General features: G+C 47.5%; 6 protein-coding genes across 6 annotated transcripts; 2 read left to right on the top strand and 4 right to left on the bottom strand.

Annotated features, from left to right (window-relative positions):
- Positions 1–41: 41 nt before the first annotated feature.
- F5891DRAFT_1030897 (uncharacterized protein) lies at positions 42–1,099 on the bottom strand. The gene is made up of 2 exons (XM_041361588.1): positions 919–1,099; positions 42–892 (listed from the first exon to the last, which is right to left on the bottom strand). Exons 1-2 carry the CDS (start codon positions 988–990, stop codon positions 353–355), a joined length of 612 nt encoding a protein of 203 aa, XP_041226527.1. The 5' UTR covers positions 991–1,099; the 3' UTR covers positions 42–352.
- A 4,086-nt stretch (positions 1,100–5,185) lies between these two features.
- F5891DRAFT_274507 (uncharacterized protein) lies at positions 5,186–6,216 on the bottom strand. The gene is made up of 2 exons (XM_041371163.1): positions 5,518–6,216; positions 5,186–5,466 (listed from the first exon to the last, which is right to left on the bottom strand). The coding sequence occupies exons 1-2, from the start codon at positions 6,132–6,134 to the stop codon at positions 5,454–5,456; spliced, it is 630 nt and encodes a 209-aa protein (XP_041226526.1). The 5' UTR covers positions 6,135–6,216; the 3' UTR covers positions 5,186–5,453.
- A 2,039-nt stretch (positions 6,217–8,255) lies between these two features.
- F5891DRAFT_1128263 (Saccharopine dehydrogenase-domain-containing protein) lies at positions 8,256–9,895 on the bottom strand (the record flags this gene model as incomplete). Its single annotated transcript, XM_041364261.1, has 7 exons — positions 8,256–8,446; positions 8,505–8,632; positions 8,689–8,744; positions 8,766–9,106; positions 9,165–9,433; positions 9,486–9,813; positions 9,865–9,895. 7 exons carry the CDS (start codon positions 9,893–9,895, stop codon positions 8,256–8,258), a joined length of 1,344 nt encoding a protein of 447 aa, XP_041226525.1.
- Positions 9,896–10,118: 223 nt separating this feature from the next.
- Positions 10,119–11,705, bottom strand: F5891DRAFT_1128262 (uncharacterized protein; the record flags this gene model as incomplete). The annotated part of the gene is made up of 5 exons (XM_041364260.1): positions 10,119–10,199; positions 10,253–10,476; positions 10,526–10,650; positions 10,701–10,889; positions 11,626–11,705. 5 exons carry the CDS (start codon positions 11,703–11,705, stop codon positions 10,119–10,121), a joined length of 699 nt encoding a protein of 232 aa, XP_041226524.1.
- Positions 11,706–12,043: 338 nt separating this feature from the next.
- On the top strand, positions 12,044–13,856 carry F5891DRAFT_274288 (uncharacterized protein). The gene is made up of 3 exons (XM_041371162.1): positions 12,044–12,397; positions 12,460–12,495; positions 12,546–13,856. Exons 1-3 carry the CDS (start codon positions 12,285–12,287, stop codon positions 13,657–13,659), a joined length of 1,263 nt encoding a protein of 420 aa, XP_041226523.1. The 5' UTR covers positions 12,044–12,284; the 3' UTR covers positions 13,660–13,856.
- Positions 13,857–13,863: 7 nt separating this feature from the next.
- On the top strand, positions 13,864–15,070 carry F5891DRAFT_274271 (uncharacterized protein). Its single transcript, XM_041371161.1, has one exon. It carries the CDS (start codon positions 14,196–14,198, stop codon positions 14,826–14,828), a length of 633 nt encoding a protein of 210 aa, XP_041226522.1. The 5' UTR covers positions 13,864–14,195; the 3' UTR covers positions 14,829–15,070.
- The last annotated feature ends 1,591 nt before the right edge of the window (positions 15,071–16,661 follow it).

The following is a 16,661-nucleotide window of genomic DNA, read 5'->3' as shown; positions in this document are numbered from 1 at the left end:
ACTTAGTTGATCTACACTATTTGTACTCGAAATTATGTATTTTTTCCTTGGATTTCGTTGTGGTGTCGACCATTAAGTTGCTTGATCGTCTGCAGGACCAAGGTATTAAAACTTCAGTCCCATCCAACCACCTTCGAAGGCCTGAATTTGACCCCTACAACTTGAGTCATTTTGCTTGCTTTTGTATGGCAGTGCGTTGGAGGGATAGAAGTTGATATAAGCATAGGTTCGGCAGTACATACGTCCACGGATCAATATCAAACTAAAGTGACAAAACCGAGTATACACACACGACGATACTGGAATCTTCGGTATTGTGCATGATAAGCTGCAAGAATGTATGACAGAAAAATTATGGCAATGACAGACGACGGCGTTTGGCACGAGTATCATAGGATTCGGATTCTCTGCACCCCTCTCGGTTTGAATTCTTTAGGTGGCGCAGTTTAGAATCTAACCGAGCAAATTTCTTTCCACAACTATCGCATTCCGTTTTGTTGTCCAAATGAACCGCAATGATATGCCGCGATATGCTCTCCTTCTTCATTTCCTTCCCGCAGCCCTCCCATCGGCATGGAATCTTTTCTTTATCGCCGCCAGGTTTCATACCGTGGTATAGTTGGAGGTGTTTCGCCACTTCAGACTTGTCGACAGTCAGAGGTGAGAAGCAGAACCCACCATCCCAGCCGCAGAAGCTTGAGGTGTCATTCGTATCGTCCATCAATAATGTACAGTCACTCTTTCTCTCCGCCGGCCACGATGGTGTAGGTGAATGAAGATCAACTCCGATGCCAAAACTAGATGGATAATCATTGCCGAAGTTCTGCGCGCGAGGTTGTATGTCGTTGAATGATGGTTCGATATGACAATCGTTGGCGTGCCCATTCACCCACTGGCATGTATAATCGTAAGGTGAACTCCCGTTAGAAGATGATGTAGTAGGCAACTGCGGGAGAGCATGGGGACTCCACGTTTGGGATGAAGCGTCATCCATAGAGGGGGTTATGGAGAACTCTGGAGGGAAGCTGTCGGGAAACTTGGCAAAAGGTTCTGGGTTGAATAAATATTCAGGTCCGCTAAGATAAGGTGCATGCATTCCGTTGTCTGGATCAAGAGCAGTGTGTGGATGGGGCTGATGCATATGAATGAAATCGGACTCCATGAGAGATGGACCGCTAAAACCGGGTGACCCTGTCTCAAATACAAAAGGTGCTTCTACATTGTTCGTTGTCGTGTTGAACATGTTCAGAACAGAATCCCCGTCCTGTATCCATTCACTGGAAATGACCGAGGGAGAGCCGTGACATTGAGTTTCAGAAAGAGACGACCTGAATAGAACCCCTCAGTAAGCATTTTCACGTAGGCTGGTGACCAGACGAACCGCTGATGGATAGACTCAGTCAAGTTGAGAAAAAGTTGCACTACAGGATAGCAAGGGCAGGCGTTTGATTGTTCCTGTGTTTCAGCATGCAACCTGAAAAGAACGTAAGACTAGGTGGTTCCGAGAGTGCAAGTATCATTCATACTTGGCTGATATTCGGATAGCTTTGAGTGTGTCGTGCAAGGTAACAAGGAGTTTGTGGGTCGACATTTCGATCTGATTGTGTTTCTGAAGTACGGATACCTGCCAACCGAGACTTTATATCTGCCCATAATGGCCGCATCATCGGATAGAATGGCTGGTTGGCTGGCCTGCGGGAAACTCCAGAGAAGCCTTTGGCTCCATCTTCCGATGGGCCAACCAATACCTCATTAGAACGTGTAAACCTGGCCATCGATTGTGACTAACCGAATAATGATCTTATAAAATTGGCTTCTTTGGGAAACTGAAAAGATTAATTAAGAAACGTCTCCGATCTAAAACACATCCAGAAGTCAAAACTTTGACTGCTGACTGTGGGGGTTGCGCGATATATCGGATTTCAAAGGCCAGGTTACGAGTTGGCCGAGTCCTCGAATGGTCCCGAAAGGCCAATTAGTAGACCGTAAATCGCAATATTGTCGCACGCCTATTTTAATGCTTGATGCTGTGGGTGGTGGCGCTCAGCGGCCCAGTACGAAATATGGCATGGGGCTTGTCCTGGCTCATCGCTAATTGACAGTGTAACGGATATGGAGAGGACTTGGAGAGTGCCAAACGCCATGTCAGCACCAGGATAACATGCTTTTCACGCCACTCACCATTCCCATCGATGATTGGCCTGCTGGCCTCCGTTGGCACATGCAGGATCACGCGGCATGGCTAGCTTCCACGGTTGGCTTCCGTGATCGACCATATTGGGTTGAGCGCTAGGCACAAAATAGTATAGCGAGACACATACGCAGGGCCGTGGCCAGCCATGGCCATGGAACGCCATGGAACGCCATTGTGATGGCGGCCAAGCCACGTGTTGCTTGGCCGGCGTTGGCTTTTCATATGAGACTGCCAACGCCATAATTATATGAACCAGGCCAATAATAGAAGTTGGAGCCGTTGGCAGTGTTATGTAAGGCACGTAATGCCAACGAAGTCAACACAGGAAGATGGCTGATATCGATTGCTTCGTATGTTGGTGCTGCGCGAACGTCACGGTCACTATAGGAAGTCGACTGCCCAACTCATGCCTCGATTGCTTGATGAAAATAAGTCATAATGTTGGAACAAGAAGCATAACGAGATGGCAAAACTTACAATCGGGGAGTAGATAGACCATATGGCGAACGAAGACATGCACTTGTCCCAAAAGTAGGAGCTTGCATCTACCCGGAAACCAGAACAATACAAGAGAAATTGTCAGTTGTAGTTATTTGCAAATAAACCCGAACTCTACACAATTCACTCGCAAGAAACGAACAAAAAAGAAAGAGAGAAAAATGTCGCTTTGCAGTGCGATGCACTGAATTCCTTTCAATCTCTTGAAAGTGAAGCGCATCAACGAGAAATGTGGCAGGAGCAAAAGGTTTGCATTGATAGGCGTATAACTGTTGATCCATTCGATATTATAGAATAGCATGGTGGTGAAGAAATAGACATGAGGCAAAGGTTTATGATAACTCTCAGGCTGTAACTTGTAATCACGGGAAGTGGAGGTTGAAAAGGTAGGTCAAGGGTCAATGTGGCTCTATTTGTAGGCTCCTGGTAGCCTGTACAGGCTGATAAAGATATGAATCCCCCGCCGCCTTGGCCTCATCAACTGGTAGAACAGATTGGTAAGGTAGAAGACAAGGAAGACAGACCATCGGTTGCAGTTCCAGGAGGGTCGATGCAGCAGAGAGAACGGCGTTGGGTTTGCATTTTGAATTGTGTTTGGGTGTCGCACCGGAGCCTAGTAATTTTTTTGCACGGCCCAAATGGGTTGCGCACCTGTCGAGGTTGAGTATACCAGAACATCGGGATTCAGGCAATTTGGTGTCGCACAGTGTGAGAGTTGAGTTGAGTACATCATATGCGACCCGTTCGAATGGCTCACCTATAAGCGCCTGATTACTTGAAGGTTGAGACCTTTTTTTGACATCGAACGACACATCTATATTCAGCTACACAAACTCCCATCCATAAAATGCAACTCAACTTGAATGCATTCACGGCATAAACCCTTTATCACAAAAAAGTCCTAGGTCGATTCTTTCATCGAGATGCCGGAAGAAATGTCGATTCTTCGGCATTACGGTCGACATTCTCGACATTCAATACTTAGCAAACCGCCTGTAGCTCACTCGCCTTTACCACCTCATTAGGTGGTGCAGAGTCATCGGTGCCTCGTGGACATGAACCCAGTCCCGACAGTAATCGGTCGTCACCAGCTGTCTTGATTATGGTCTCATTTTCTCTCAAGGGTGACTATAGCTCATCTAATCACAGAACATGAGTCGTGGCATATCCGCAACACAGACGACTACATGCGCCGTTGGCGTTGCAGTGGGGGCCTTTTTGGTGCTGCTGTACGATCGATCGTGCAAGAGAGCAAACAACCCGGAGTGCCTAAGATGGAGAATAAGCTAAGGTCCACAAACTGGCATCAAGTCCCATGTGATCAGTCGAGACGTACCCAATGAACATTGTTCTCTATATGCTGATTCGGGCAGCATGCCTACTTCTTTTCGTTGTGGATTAGGAACCTCAATGACGATGGGCCTGGTGTGTCACACACCCAGCGTACATTTGTTCAAGACTACATATCCGTCCAATCTGAAAAGTCGTAGGCCTCGACACTGTCCGGCGTATTTGACGGTCGTTGGCTTTTGTGTGAGACTCCATCATTCTTCGGTGCTATACTAGCAAGATTAATGCGCTGAGCAGGGGCCGCATGTTTCGGCGGCAGCAGGAGACCATTCAAAAAATTAGTGATGACATTAAACATACAAAAACACGTTACACACACGCTGAGGTGGACTGCCAATATGCGCCATCACCGCGAGATGATGGTAGTGTTCAAGCTCGAGTTGAACTAGCAACGACTTGTGCATACAACTTGAATGGCACTGTCAATGGCAGCTGGTTCCTCGACACTTACATAAATCTCCGGATTTCGTGGCGCCGCGTTTTGATGCAGGATTCGTCGTTTCTGCCTTCGTCGGTCTGAAGATCGACATATAGTATAGTGGCATTGGCCCTATGTGACAACTCAGCTCCACTCATGCCCTTTGCTCTTGGCGCTGCGTCGAGGACATTACTAAGCTTACTAACGTTAAGGGGATGGTGCAATTTTTTCTTCATGTCCTACTAGTACTCCATCGAATTCGACTGCCAGACAAGTTTCATGTTTTTCAGACTATGGGCGACAAAGAAATGGTATCCGAGTCATCCGACAATGGCGCCAACGCGTGTACGAGGCATGCATAACTAGTACTGCAGTTAGTACGGTCACTGCGATATGCATGTTAATGGTTTGAAGGCATGTGACTGGCCAGTGGCCACGTCACCAGCTGACATCTTTCAACACAAAATCGTCGGTGCGATTATCGGAGAAGCGTTCAGTACTCAGTAAACGGCAAACTCAACCAATGCTGTCAGATGTACGCCGTACGTCCTGGCTCTAGCCCGTGTATTTGGCAGCTGTGAGCTGCGGTCTTCACAAACCTACATCTTGCGGCCCAGTTATGCGATCCTAGCTGCGTTTCCATTCATAAAAGCTTAGTATTACTAGGCAGCCTTCAGCCGCTGCAGGTTGAACTTCAGCTTCCTCATATATGTTGGGTCGTCCAACTTCGTGTGGTCAAAAACCCGTTTTTTCACTAGCGATGATAACCAGGGACTTGTATCTTCTATCTTCACTACTCGGGTTCAGGTAATCGTGGACTATCCCGAGTTCGGCGCTCTCGCGTCTATTGAACTATTGGGGGTGATGAAGCCGATTTTTAAACATATGTTGAAATCGTTAGCAGCTTAGGTCATCAAACTCTGACGAAAAACGGTGCATCCATAACGGTTCCATTCATTACATGTGTGCTATAGGGGCAACGTGCTTGGTACATCATAAAACCTGGCTAGTGATGAGTAAGTTCGACTGCTTTACATGATGAGTCTGCAACGCTTACCCGGGCCAGCTGTACAATTCAGCATCTGTGGTACTAGTGTCCTGGACCATGTGATTATCACGCTCATGACTCCTCAGAGAATCTGAGCGCGTAAAGCTTTTTTCGCATTGCTCGCACGGAAAGCGCAACCCCAGATGCGTCCCTATGTGACGAGGAATATTGCGACGCTGGAATTTTTTCCCGCATGGGAGTTTGTAGCCTGACTTGAGTACAACCCACATGCACTCCACTTCGGTTGTCTCTGGACCACGAATATCGTGCGCCTTGTTCAGATGTAAGAGCATCGGTGGTCGACCTGCTGGTACGAGCTCAGAGCACACTTCATGTGTGGCGTCATTCATCCAGCCGCATTCTTGCGCATCATCTGGGACGCCAATTTCCGTAGGATCGTCTTGGGAGGGTTCAGGGTGGTCCTCGATACCCGAGCTGGCTTCAGTGGGTGGAATTGCCAAATATTTCTCCAACGCTTGCAGAAGGGCGGCTTCTGACACCTCTTCAATTGGAATCTCTTTGTTGTGGACGAATGTTTTATCGAGAAATAAGGCGAGCCCCTCATCCTGCAGGAAACATTTAACTGAAAATATTGCTCGTCCCCATAATGCACGCACCTCCTCCATGAGGTGAAGTAGTGTGCCATTACCGGCTTCACTAATCAAAGCGTCCAGGATGTCTGCTATATTGCTGTTGAAAAAACCTCAACACCTCTAATGGTTACTTACAGTGCAAATTGGCCCATCCGTCGATATCCTGGGACTGATTGTATCTGTGCATCGGTCGGCTCGTCATATGGAATGGATGTTCTGGCTTGAACGAAACATTGCCCGCATTTTATGTACCACTGTCCCTGCCAGCTGGTAGGGTGGGGACATGAGGTTAGTAACGGTTGGACCCTTGGAAGGGTCCCAGATCTCATACGCGATAGCGGTCATGGTTTTTCGGCCATGGCTGGCACTAACTGCGGGGTTCCAGGTACGCTGAAGGTCGGCCATTTTGTGGTGGTTGCCAAAAACTAATCATCACCGAAACAGGCATGCCGACCGGCTTGGTTTAGCAACGCGCCAGGAGCGTGACCTAGTCCGTCTGTGGAATCGAGTCATCATCTTATCGGGCTTGCCACTCATAAATTGCAAGCCAAGTGGCACTTACAACTTGTATATCTCACGACAGATCAAAAAGAAAACGCAAAAAGAGCATCATTTGTGGTCCATCGTCTATGGAATTGAGTCATTTTCTTATCGGGCTTGCCATTCATGAATTGCGGGTCAAGTAGCACTTACCACTTGTATATCCAACGACAGATCAAAAAGAAAACGCGAAAAATGCATCAGATGGACGCTGTGATGGTAGTTTTACTGAGAGATCTTAGCCGACTTTACGGTTCGGTCGTGAGAGTAGAACGCCATCGATAAGCTCAAGCGCCCTGCTAAAGGCCCGCGCATCGATGCGACCCAAAAAATAGCAAACTCGAACAGATTTTGTCATCATATTACATGTCTGGCAATGCGTATTATAAGTTTGCTCGATGTTCACAAACAGACTCGCCGGAGACTTGTTAGTTTGCAACGACTCATGGCACACAACCACTGCAGCGGCCGATTAGCGCCCAATGAGCGATAATTCGGACAGAAGAAACGGATATTGTCTTTGTTCTATCAAGGTCTGACTACGGGAGACTAAAGCGATGAAGTTTTTTTATTCAAACCTTTTCCTTCCACAACTACAAGGACAACCAAGCTCTTCGCTAGAGTGGTCACGCCCCGCGGACATGTGGTTGATATGTGTGCTCAGCACAAAATGATTGTTGTCATTTCCCTAGTACCACATGATTCAGACGTCGCTTGATTCAAACACACATATATTGTGTTCACCCTAGGATAAGTATCAAATCTACATCATTCTTGACCAAAGAGCATTTACATCCGTTATCATTCAATCCTTTCGTGTCGTCTCGCACGGTCGATGAGAACATCATCAGGGCCTAAATGCGTATCAGCACGTCGCCATCCCCCCCCTCTCCCAAACTCAGGAATCTTTCAAGGATCAACTGTAAGCACCAACACTCAATATCAATACTACCGGTTAATCGTCAGCTAGGGTTCCATGATGTTGGAGCCGAACACAAGAACACGTCCCAAGCAAGAGGTATAGAAAACAAACCTCCAGTCGCGGTGTTTAAAAGCAACTCACGGCTAGGCTCCTCTGTCCTACAGTTACTCGTCGTTGATTCTTCCGCTGTAGATCTAAATCTCAACAATATCTATCGAACTTGTGTTTTGATGTTTTGATGCTCCAGGTGAACTTTTATCGCCGATCATCCTTTACAGGATCTTGGGATCTGGCAGTGGACGTTCAACCAAGGTTACAAATTAACTAGCAAGGAGGCGGAGTTTTTTATACTCAGCGACACCGTAACACATGTGCTTTGGGGTTCGACCCGTTCAAGTTTGCAATTTGAAAGCTTGAGCCATAGGCAGTGTGTGAAGAGGCGCCCCAAAATCTGTAACCAATCTTTAAGCTGAATTGACAATTCCAGGTTGAGCTTAGTACTTGATCAGAACTGTCGGTTCAGGCGGTTTCGTGTGGTTTCCAATAACTGACTCGCAGCGATGACTTACTTATATGCAATTTATATAAATAAATGTGAATTCGGAGATGTGACAGAAATAATTAAAATGTGCTTCGGAATGAGGTTTATCGAAGGAACGCAAGTAATACCAGGTAACGACCAGAGTCCATACTCAACGTGTCTTACGTGCCTCTGTCCCCACTAACAACTCACTTTCGATGTCGACATATCCTGATCTCCTCAACCTCTCAACGAGAACGTCTCCAAAAGCAGTCATGGGAGTCAAAATGCCGCCACCTGTGCTTATCTGAGGCAAGATTGCACCGTCCAAAGCCAGCGCTAGTGCGCATTCCGAAATCATTACTGAAAAGTTGAATGAATACTTGATTGATGGTTCACTGGGAGTATAAATAGAACTTACCCGACGATAAGAAGTATCCAGGGTCACCTCGACCCCGGAAAATACTTTGTACAACGATCTTTTCCCCTTGTGAGTTGGGACTGGACGTAGTGATATTAGTGATTTTGACAGAGCCACTCCGTAGTTGTCTGCGTGTGTCATGACATGCATGAGTTGTGAGATCAATAAATTCAATCGCACTCACTTCTCAGACGGGCCTTCACCAGGACCGGGCATTATTCTGCGAGCCAACCATCTTGCCTGTTGAAGTCATCCACACACAGTCATTTCTTCTGCTACAAGGACAGGGAGAAGATAACGAACAGGCTGGAAGCAAACAAGCAATGCTGCTATCGCGGCGAATACGATTGAATATATCATAGCGTATAGTGCATTTGGCAGAATCACGAACTCCTCGTACTTGAAGTTCGGACCGTAGGAGAATGGAGCGACAGCGGTCGCATTATGATGGTTGAGACGGCGTGCGAGTTCATACAGACCCCACGAGCGCTGCACGACCTGAGAATTGGTGATTGCCATGAAATACCACGCCCCGTAGACGGGTCGATCGGAGTACGGCAAGGTATAAAGCATACGGGGTCGAGCAGAATGGGTTCCTTCCACTGATAAACAACATTAAGTCAGCCACTACCATATATCCTTCAATACTGCGAGATAAACCTGGGCTCAAAGCAAAATTCTGCCTTATCGCGAGCAGTTTGTGCTTTGGAACGTCTTCCAACGCAGTGAGGATTGTGGAGAAAGTGCCTCCTGAAATAGAAGCACCACCAAGCTTCCACGCCGAGGTGGAGAGGTCTATTGTGGTAGACGGCCCACCGAAGGATTTCAGTGTTTTGTTCGCGACGAATGCAAGAATATCAGAAGGTACTGAGTCTAACCCGCAGCAAGGGACCACGATTGAACCCGACTTGACAGCTGCGTAATCAAGTCTAGAAGCGGTCAAGTTGGTACTTCTCAAAATCAACATAGGCTTCCACATACTCAAAGATAATATCCTTTATCCAGTGGACCTCGCCAGTCAAGTCCACATAATGTTTCCCATGATGTACACAAGCTCGGACAACAGAAGTTCCCCACCGCCAGTATGGACCAATGGTGTTAATTACAACCTTGGCCTGTTGTACCACAGCAACCACGTCACTGGGATTCGTAACGTCCATGATGAATGCAGGTACATCATCTTTCGAGAGGTTGAGTCCTTTCAAAACTTTCTCGAGCGCTGACTGCGACCGTGCAGCAAGACCAAACGTGAAAGATGAACGCTGCGGATGCGTGGCAAGGTACTGAGCTATGAGACGACCAGTATAGCCTTGAGGACCACTAGTTAGCTGCTGGTGAACAATAACATGTGAAACCATACCTGTGGCACCGAGAACAACTATGTCGACCATGATGAGAAGCAAAGGAGACTTGTGATGCGCGTCACATGTGCGTACCCGTACAAGTACTACCTCTGTATACGTAAGTAAATCGGCTATTCCAGATGTCGTACAAGCAACCGTGACCGCCTCAACACTTCTTGTCCGCGAATGTCCGACTTTTTTGCAGAATACAGTAAAGATGTACACATTGTATTGGAACCTTAGAGTTAGGATAGCCTCTACTTAATACCAATCAATCGTCGAACATGGTTCTATCCATCCTAACCCCGAAATTTTGTTTCACTTCCATGCCCAAGAGTTTCATCTTCCCAACCTAACGAATGTGATATTGATATCCCAGCATTGTCTGTATTGCAAACAACTTACCTCAACTCTCTCGCTCTGAACCTTCCTCAACTCCATAAGCTCTTCCTTGCTTAGATAACTTTCGTGTTCGGCGGGCGCTCTCTTGTGTCGTAAAGAGTGAGCCCGTATATCAGCCTCAGGATCATAGGAGTCTTCTGCCGGTGGAACGAACTCGCCGGCTCGTAACGACGTCATTCGTCGCTCGTATGCCTCCATGTGGTAGTATTTTTCGTGAGGGAGGGTCGCTGCCAAACGCTAAACGATATCGGCAAAAAGCTATCTGAAATCACACACCAGTGTTATAATCTTCAACAAAAACAGCGAATTCTTTGCGCTCCTGGTCCTTGGATATGGCCTCCGGGTTTATTTTGCGCTCTTCCAGAAGCCATGTGCGGAATTCTTGGGTCTTGTTGTAGAAGCTAGGGGACAAAATTAGCCATACAGCCGCGGCTGTTGCAATTGAACTGACTCGGTTTCACTGATAATTCCGTATTTACCCCACTGAGCACCAGAGGCCGTCCCATGCCTTTTCTTCTGCGAGAAACGGGTTCGCTGATGGTTATAATTCTTAGGACTACTCACTTTCTTTTCTTTCTTTTCTCTTTTTCTTTCCCTCTTCTCCTCACGACTGCGGTGCTTGTCTTTCTTCTTACGACGTCTTCGCTCCGAATCAGTGTCAGATAAACTTGACGCAGAACTTGAACGAGAGCGTGAACGCTTGTGCCTGTGCTTTCCTCTGTCTTTAGGACGTTCATGCCTTTCCCTAGAGTGTGAGCGTTCGGGACCACGGGAGCGGGACCGAGACCTTGGCAATTGGCGATTACGCCTGGGGCTGCGAGACCGTGATCTTGAGCGCCTACGCGAGCGAAGAGGGGATCGAGACCGACGAGGTGCGTCCCTCTCGGTATCCGTTCCTAAACGTCGGCTATGACCAGAAATATTTCTGTCTGCTGTAAAGGACTCTCTGTTCCTCGTAGTTCTCCTGTCATAAGTGTTTCTATCTTGGCTTCTAGACCGGCTTCGACTCCTCCGAGCTTGATTTGAGGCCATGGGTTTTCGACAAAAGATCTAAACTCGTTCACTCACTGAACAAAGTGGATCGAGTAGCGTGAGAATATTGCAGCCACAATCTAATTGCGGTTGTTTGGATCAGAAGCTTTTGCCAAACAACGTTGATGATTTCAAAAGGGCCGTCCACGGTCCACCAGCATCATCTACCTAATTTTTTTTTCGTGCAAGCTCGGCACTCTACGCGAAGGACTAGTTTTATTCCCGCTTCATCTTATTTGGACGTTACAGTGTTCGGACGCTGTCATATCGGCAGGCGCTTTGCCACTTCTTCCATATCTTGTTCTCCTGTAAATCCAGTGCTTCTCACGAATGGCCATCAGCACCTCCTAAATCGCGTACGTCTTGCTGTGCTGCCTATCATCAGGCCAACTTCTGGGGTAGCACGAGCCGGACACATGTACATGTTGCCACGTGGGGGGCATTGCGCCTCGGCTTTAACGTGATCGCGCGCAGACCTCGAATTTCATATTTATGGCATGTCAGCCAGCTTGAAATGGCCGTTATGAACCTCCTGTGCGTCACATTTCGCTATTCACCATGACTAAACTTTATACACCGATCGCTCGCAGTCTTGCGCACTACGGATTACATTGGTTACAGCTCCATTTTATTGAAAGTCGACTCATGTCTTTACAACAGGACCGCCCGAGCGTTTGTCAAGTGGCCGCACTACTAGTGGAAACATGATACATGAACCTCCATTTCCGTACAGGAAGTGAAAGTACATATACAATGGACCAAATAGTGCTTTTTTGGCATTTCACACATCGCAGAGTGTGGCTTAGAAACCACATCTTCACAGGTATAAAGCGCTCCTTCTTTGCCGCTTTGGCTCATACTGGTTCACAAATACTCCTCATTAGTGGTATTTTGAAAACCAAGGCCACGCTTCTACTTCTATGTCTTTCAAAGAGGGACCTTTCTCTGATTCCCAGTACGCCTTCATTGCCTAGTTATTTATTATCTCCTTGAGTTGCTCATCATGAATTGTGACAGCGGTCGGAAACCCTTTAATTTCTTACCTAGGCAGGAAACAATGTCTTTGACTCCCCGGAGATCTTCGCCCATTTTCAGCGTTGAACCACCATGGTCATTGTACGCTAGGTCTCTTTGCCGTTTGGCTAGTTCCCCAGCTGATCAATGTTACTGTTGTTTAGCCCCACCTCGTCCTACACAAATGAGGTTACTGCACCGTGAGTAGCAGGATTCCTTTTTGTTTATGCGTCTCTCATGAACGAAACAGTGGAACTGGGATAATACTATCTGATGATCCTTTTCTCGCGAGAAGCCATCAGAATTTTCAGGGCGACTCATTCATTGATTATGGCGCATTGAGGCACGATGATGATAGCTTGCCAGTGACTTCCCCTGGCAATGTAGTGTCATCAATCACGGTTTCTCAGACTACTGACGGTGCCTGGTTGACCAGTGCCTCTGCAACTCTACCTCCGGAACTCGAGACATCTGCTCACAATTCATATCAACCAATTCATTCAACTCTTTCGCACATGGTAGCTAGCAGCTCTTTCATGTGGCCTGTGCATGGACCAGTCCATACTGGGACCGTCCATTCATTAGAAGTCTTGCATGAAGACCGCAGGACCGCAATGCTGCAAGGAAGTCCACAATCCCCGGCGCCAGTACCACCCAATAGCTCATGGTATCCTCAAGTAGAGGCTGTAGGCAGCTCCGCGACCGCTGCGTTTCAATCTCCTTCACTCCACTCGAGACCGACGCCACCGGCTCTTCGACACGAAAGCACACCTCAAGGTTCAGTCTCTCGGCATAATGAAACCGCTGTAATAGGTCCACAGACTCCTGGTACGGGGTCAGCTGGCTATGAACCTGCTTCCCAATCACCGCGTCAGAGACGCAGAGCCTCATGGTCGAGTTATGCCGACCGGCCGGCAAAAGCTCTGCTCTGCAACGGGATTGTCCTTGATGAAGAAGACGTCAAGGAAACTAGGAGTATTAATGGCGGTCTCGTTATCACTTATCTCTGTCGCTGGATGCACAACGGGCAGGAATGCGGTATGCACGTCATGGGCGATCGTATACGATTGGCAAGGCATATACAGAGGTGGCACAGGGCTCACGCGGAACACAGTGAGAGGCAGGTCCCTTGCCTCTGGGGTGGCTGTGGAAAGGTAATGAAAAGAGAGAACGTCATCCGACATGTCATCGTTACCCATCTCAAGATGAAATGGTGCTGCTCGGTATGTTGCATCAGGCTATCTCGCGATGATGCCTCTGCGAGGCATTTCGAACGTGTGAAATCCTGCAGGCATGGTGTTGCGACGGTTGAAAGAGGTCCAGAAGCGCAGGAAGTGAACGTTCGTCAAGGGGTCGAGTTATGATTAATTTAATTTAATGCGGACATATCTCAAGCAAGCGATAATTTTATGCTACATGGACAGCGTTGATAACTATTTGTGATCCGATACATGTGTTGTAGTCGTGGGTTCACCGGTTACCGGTCATATACATGCCTCAACTCGACTCTCCCTTGACTTTCTCTCTAATATTCTAACAGTGATAACAAAGTAATATTAACGTTATTTCTACATTTACCTTATTGAGTCATACTTGCTGTAAATAATTCTTTATAAATGCAGCAACGACCATCGACTTCAAGTTCGCTCGGATGCAACTCAAACGTTTCTGAAAAAAACGAAGTAAATTACTCTCGTGTTCTCCTGGAACAAGAAATACACATCGCAAAAGGTGCCTTGCCCCTTTACAATATCACTCCCTCAGATCACGCGTACTTGAGGCTGATTGATGGTACTACTAGCAGGCTCAGCACAACCACAACTTCTAGTCGTCGCTCGCTCCAGCATCGAACACATTGAATTATTATGCCACCAGGGTATTATCGTCGACCTTGAAGACCATGTTTTATACCTTCGATCGTTCGACGACTCGATTGGAAGCCTTCAAGAGCTTCAAGTTGTCGGCATCATCTACTTTCGAATGTCCACCACATGCATTCGTACTTCAGAACGCACTATTCGACGTTTCCTTCGTTCCCATCGTCGGAGTAATCTTAGTCTCCTCTATATGGACCTTTATCGAAGAATGGAGACGATCCCTTCCCCCAAGGGTAACCTGCATCCTCGCCTGTCTTCATTTCCTTCGCTTGGAAAAGTTCGCACACACACTCGTCACTTCCATCCTAAACAAGCCCCGAAGTAACATGAACGGGTTTTTTTTTAATTCTGCGCACCGCGATAGTATGATACAGTCTCCGAGCGGAGCGCGCTACCCAGTCTACAAGCCAAGACACATGACTCGGAGTCGGCAGCAGAGACCTAAGTTGGCACGTGGCGGTTCGGTACCTGCCTCACCAACCCTCAAACCAGATCTCCCAGTCTGCCATCCGCCATCGGCAATCCCTTCGCATGGTCATCAGTTGTCGGAATTCTTGGCAAGTGCCCGTGGCGTATCCGTATATTCCGCGCATGTCGGGGTGTCGATTCTAGAATTGGTTACCCACTACCGCCCCACCGTCACGGTGACCGGGTGACTCAGAACCGTATACCCGTGCCGCGCTATTCAAAACTTCATTTTTAGATGGCAGGCAACGCTAGAGTGCCACCCCACCGCAGAACGTTCGGTGAACGTTGATGCGATATTGAAGATCTGATATCTATAATGAGCTGTCTGAGGGTAGGAAGTTTAGCTCCGGGATCTTTTGAAACAAAGTTCGCGTGTACTAGTATGCATATCAGACAAACTCACGTTCTTTGATAGTCAATCCTCAAGATAAAAGAGCCCTTGAATTATGGCATGACGCAGATCCACGCAGCTAAGCATCATCTACTTTACTGATTCTTTGCGCTCACGTCATTACCCGCGAAATTCAACATGGATAACATCATGAACTTGCAGTTCATCTTTAGTACTGGGCTTCAGGCTGCAGCAGACATTGATCCCGATACTTTTTCTCCGTCGTTGGCAACACCCCAAGAGTACGGTCCTCTGTTGCAAGAATCTGTCGGGGTTGTCAATGTCACGGCAGATCCTCCTGTCGGACAACTTTCCCCAGGTAGAATTCGCTATCTCCGCAGTCTTTCATTCAAACGTTTACCACATACGACGCCCAGATCTAATGGTCGCTGGTTCCATGAACCACATCGTACCGCCCTTCCAGTCATTCGTAGATGGGCATGCTACAGAGAGGCTGACCACATCCGGTTTTTCAGCCAGACGTTACCCACATTTGTGTCTCTCCATCGTGCTTGGGGGTCAGGAGAGAGTGAAGTGTACGTGGCCCGGATACTCGAGTATTCTCAAGAAAGATAGCCATACTCGCCATGTGGACAACATTCATTTCCGCAAAGTCAAGGCTATATGCACTCGCTGTGAAAGAGAATTCACGCGCAAATACGCGAAGCGAAGCACGAACTTACGTGTCTTCGTACACACGCCAAACGTAAACGATGAACTCACAAGGTCTCATCTGTGTTAATGGTGTATCATGTTCTTTCACCTAGAACACACCTCTTCTTCGATTCTCGCACGACATTTTATCGAAGTTGTTCTTTGTATACGTACTCACTGAGGTTATCGGTGCTCTTTTGAACAAGTCTTCCAGACACTCTATATTCGAGCACGAGTTGCTGACCCGTGAATCGAAGTGCATGTCTGACTGGCCGGCTCCTGTGATGGGTGAGTGTGAGGTCAATATTGTGATCACGAATGCCGGAGCAGGTCTTGGGTGATTGGCGCTCGCTTGCCGTGGCGGGGAAGGCGGAGAGAAGCGATATGATTGGGTGATAGACGGCCTATGGTCGTATGGGGTCTTGACCATCTCAAAATGTTATGCCGTACTGGTGACTGTCATATGTGGTCTCAAGAATCAAGATGGTCCCAAGGTGGCGAGCAGGTTATCGCTTGTACTCGGTTGACCCGGTGACTTGCCCAGTGCGACCCTGCTCCTTGATCACGATCTGACGCTTGATGGGCCCGAACGAAGTGGTTTGAATTAATTCCGGTAAATGTTGATATTAATGAAAATATTGTGGCCAAGCCCTTCCTTCCTTTGAACGAACCAAGAGCCCTTGTAGACATGCGTTCGAAGTCAGTGCATGCTTGGTCGATCGGGCGTTTGCTTAATTCTGAAGGGTTCTTTAGAACCAAAAAAGGAAAGAGATGGCCGCCGGCATCTACAAGTCAAAACCCAAGCCACATTTGGTGTAGCTCAGGACGCTTCTCGTCTTGGTTTACATTGTACTGTCTGTTCCACCAATAGCGTTGCCCCATCACCAACGCCGTAAGCTCACTGTAAGCATTAAACTTATTTCTCATAAGCGAGAATTTTTCTCCTTTTGCTCATACCAGGATCCTGTCTATTAAG

This window comes from Suillus fuscotomentosus (genome assembly GCF_016647785.1).
Source record: "Suillus fuscotomentosus strain FC203 chromosome Unknown F5891scaffold_24, whole genome shotgun sequence".
Classification (NCBI taxonomy): domain Eukaryota; kingdom Fungi; phylum Basidiomycota; class Agaricomycetes; order Boletales; family Suillaceae; genus Suillus; species Suillus fuscotomentosus.
This window is presented reverse-complemented; position numbering and strand designations above follow the sequence as displayed.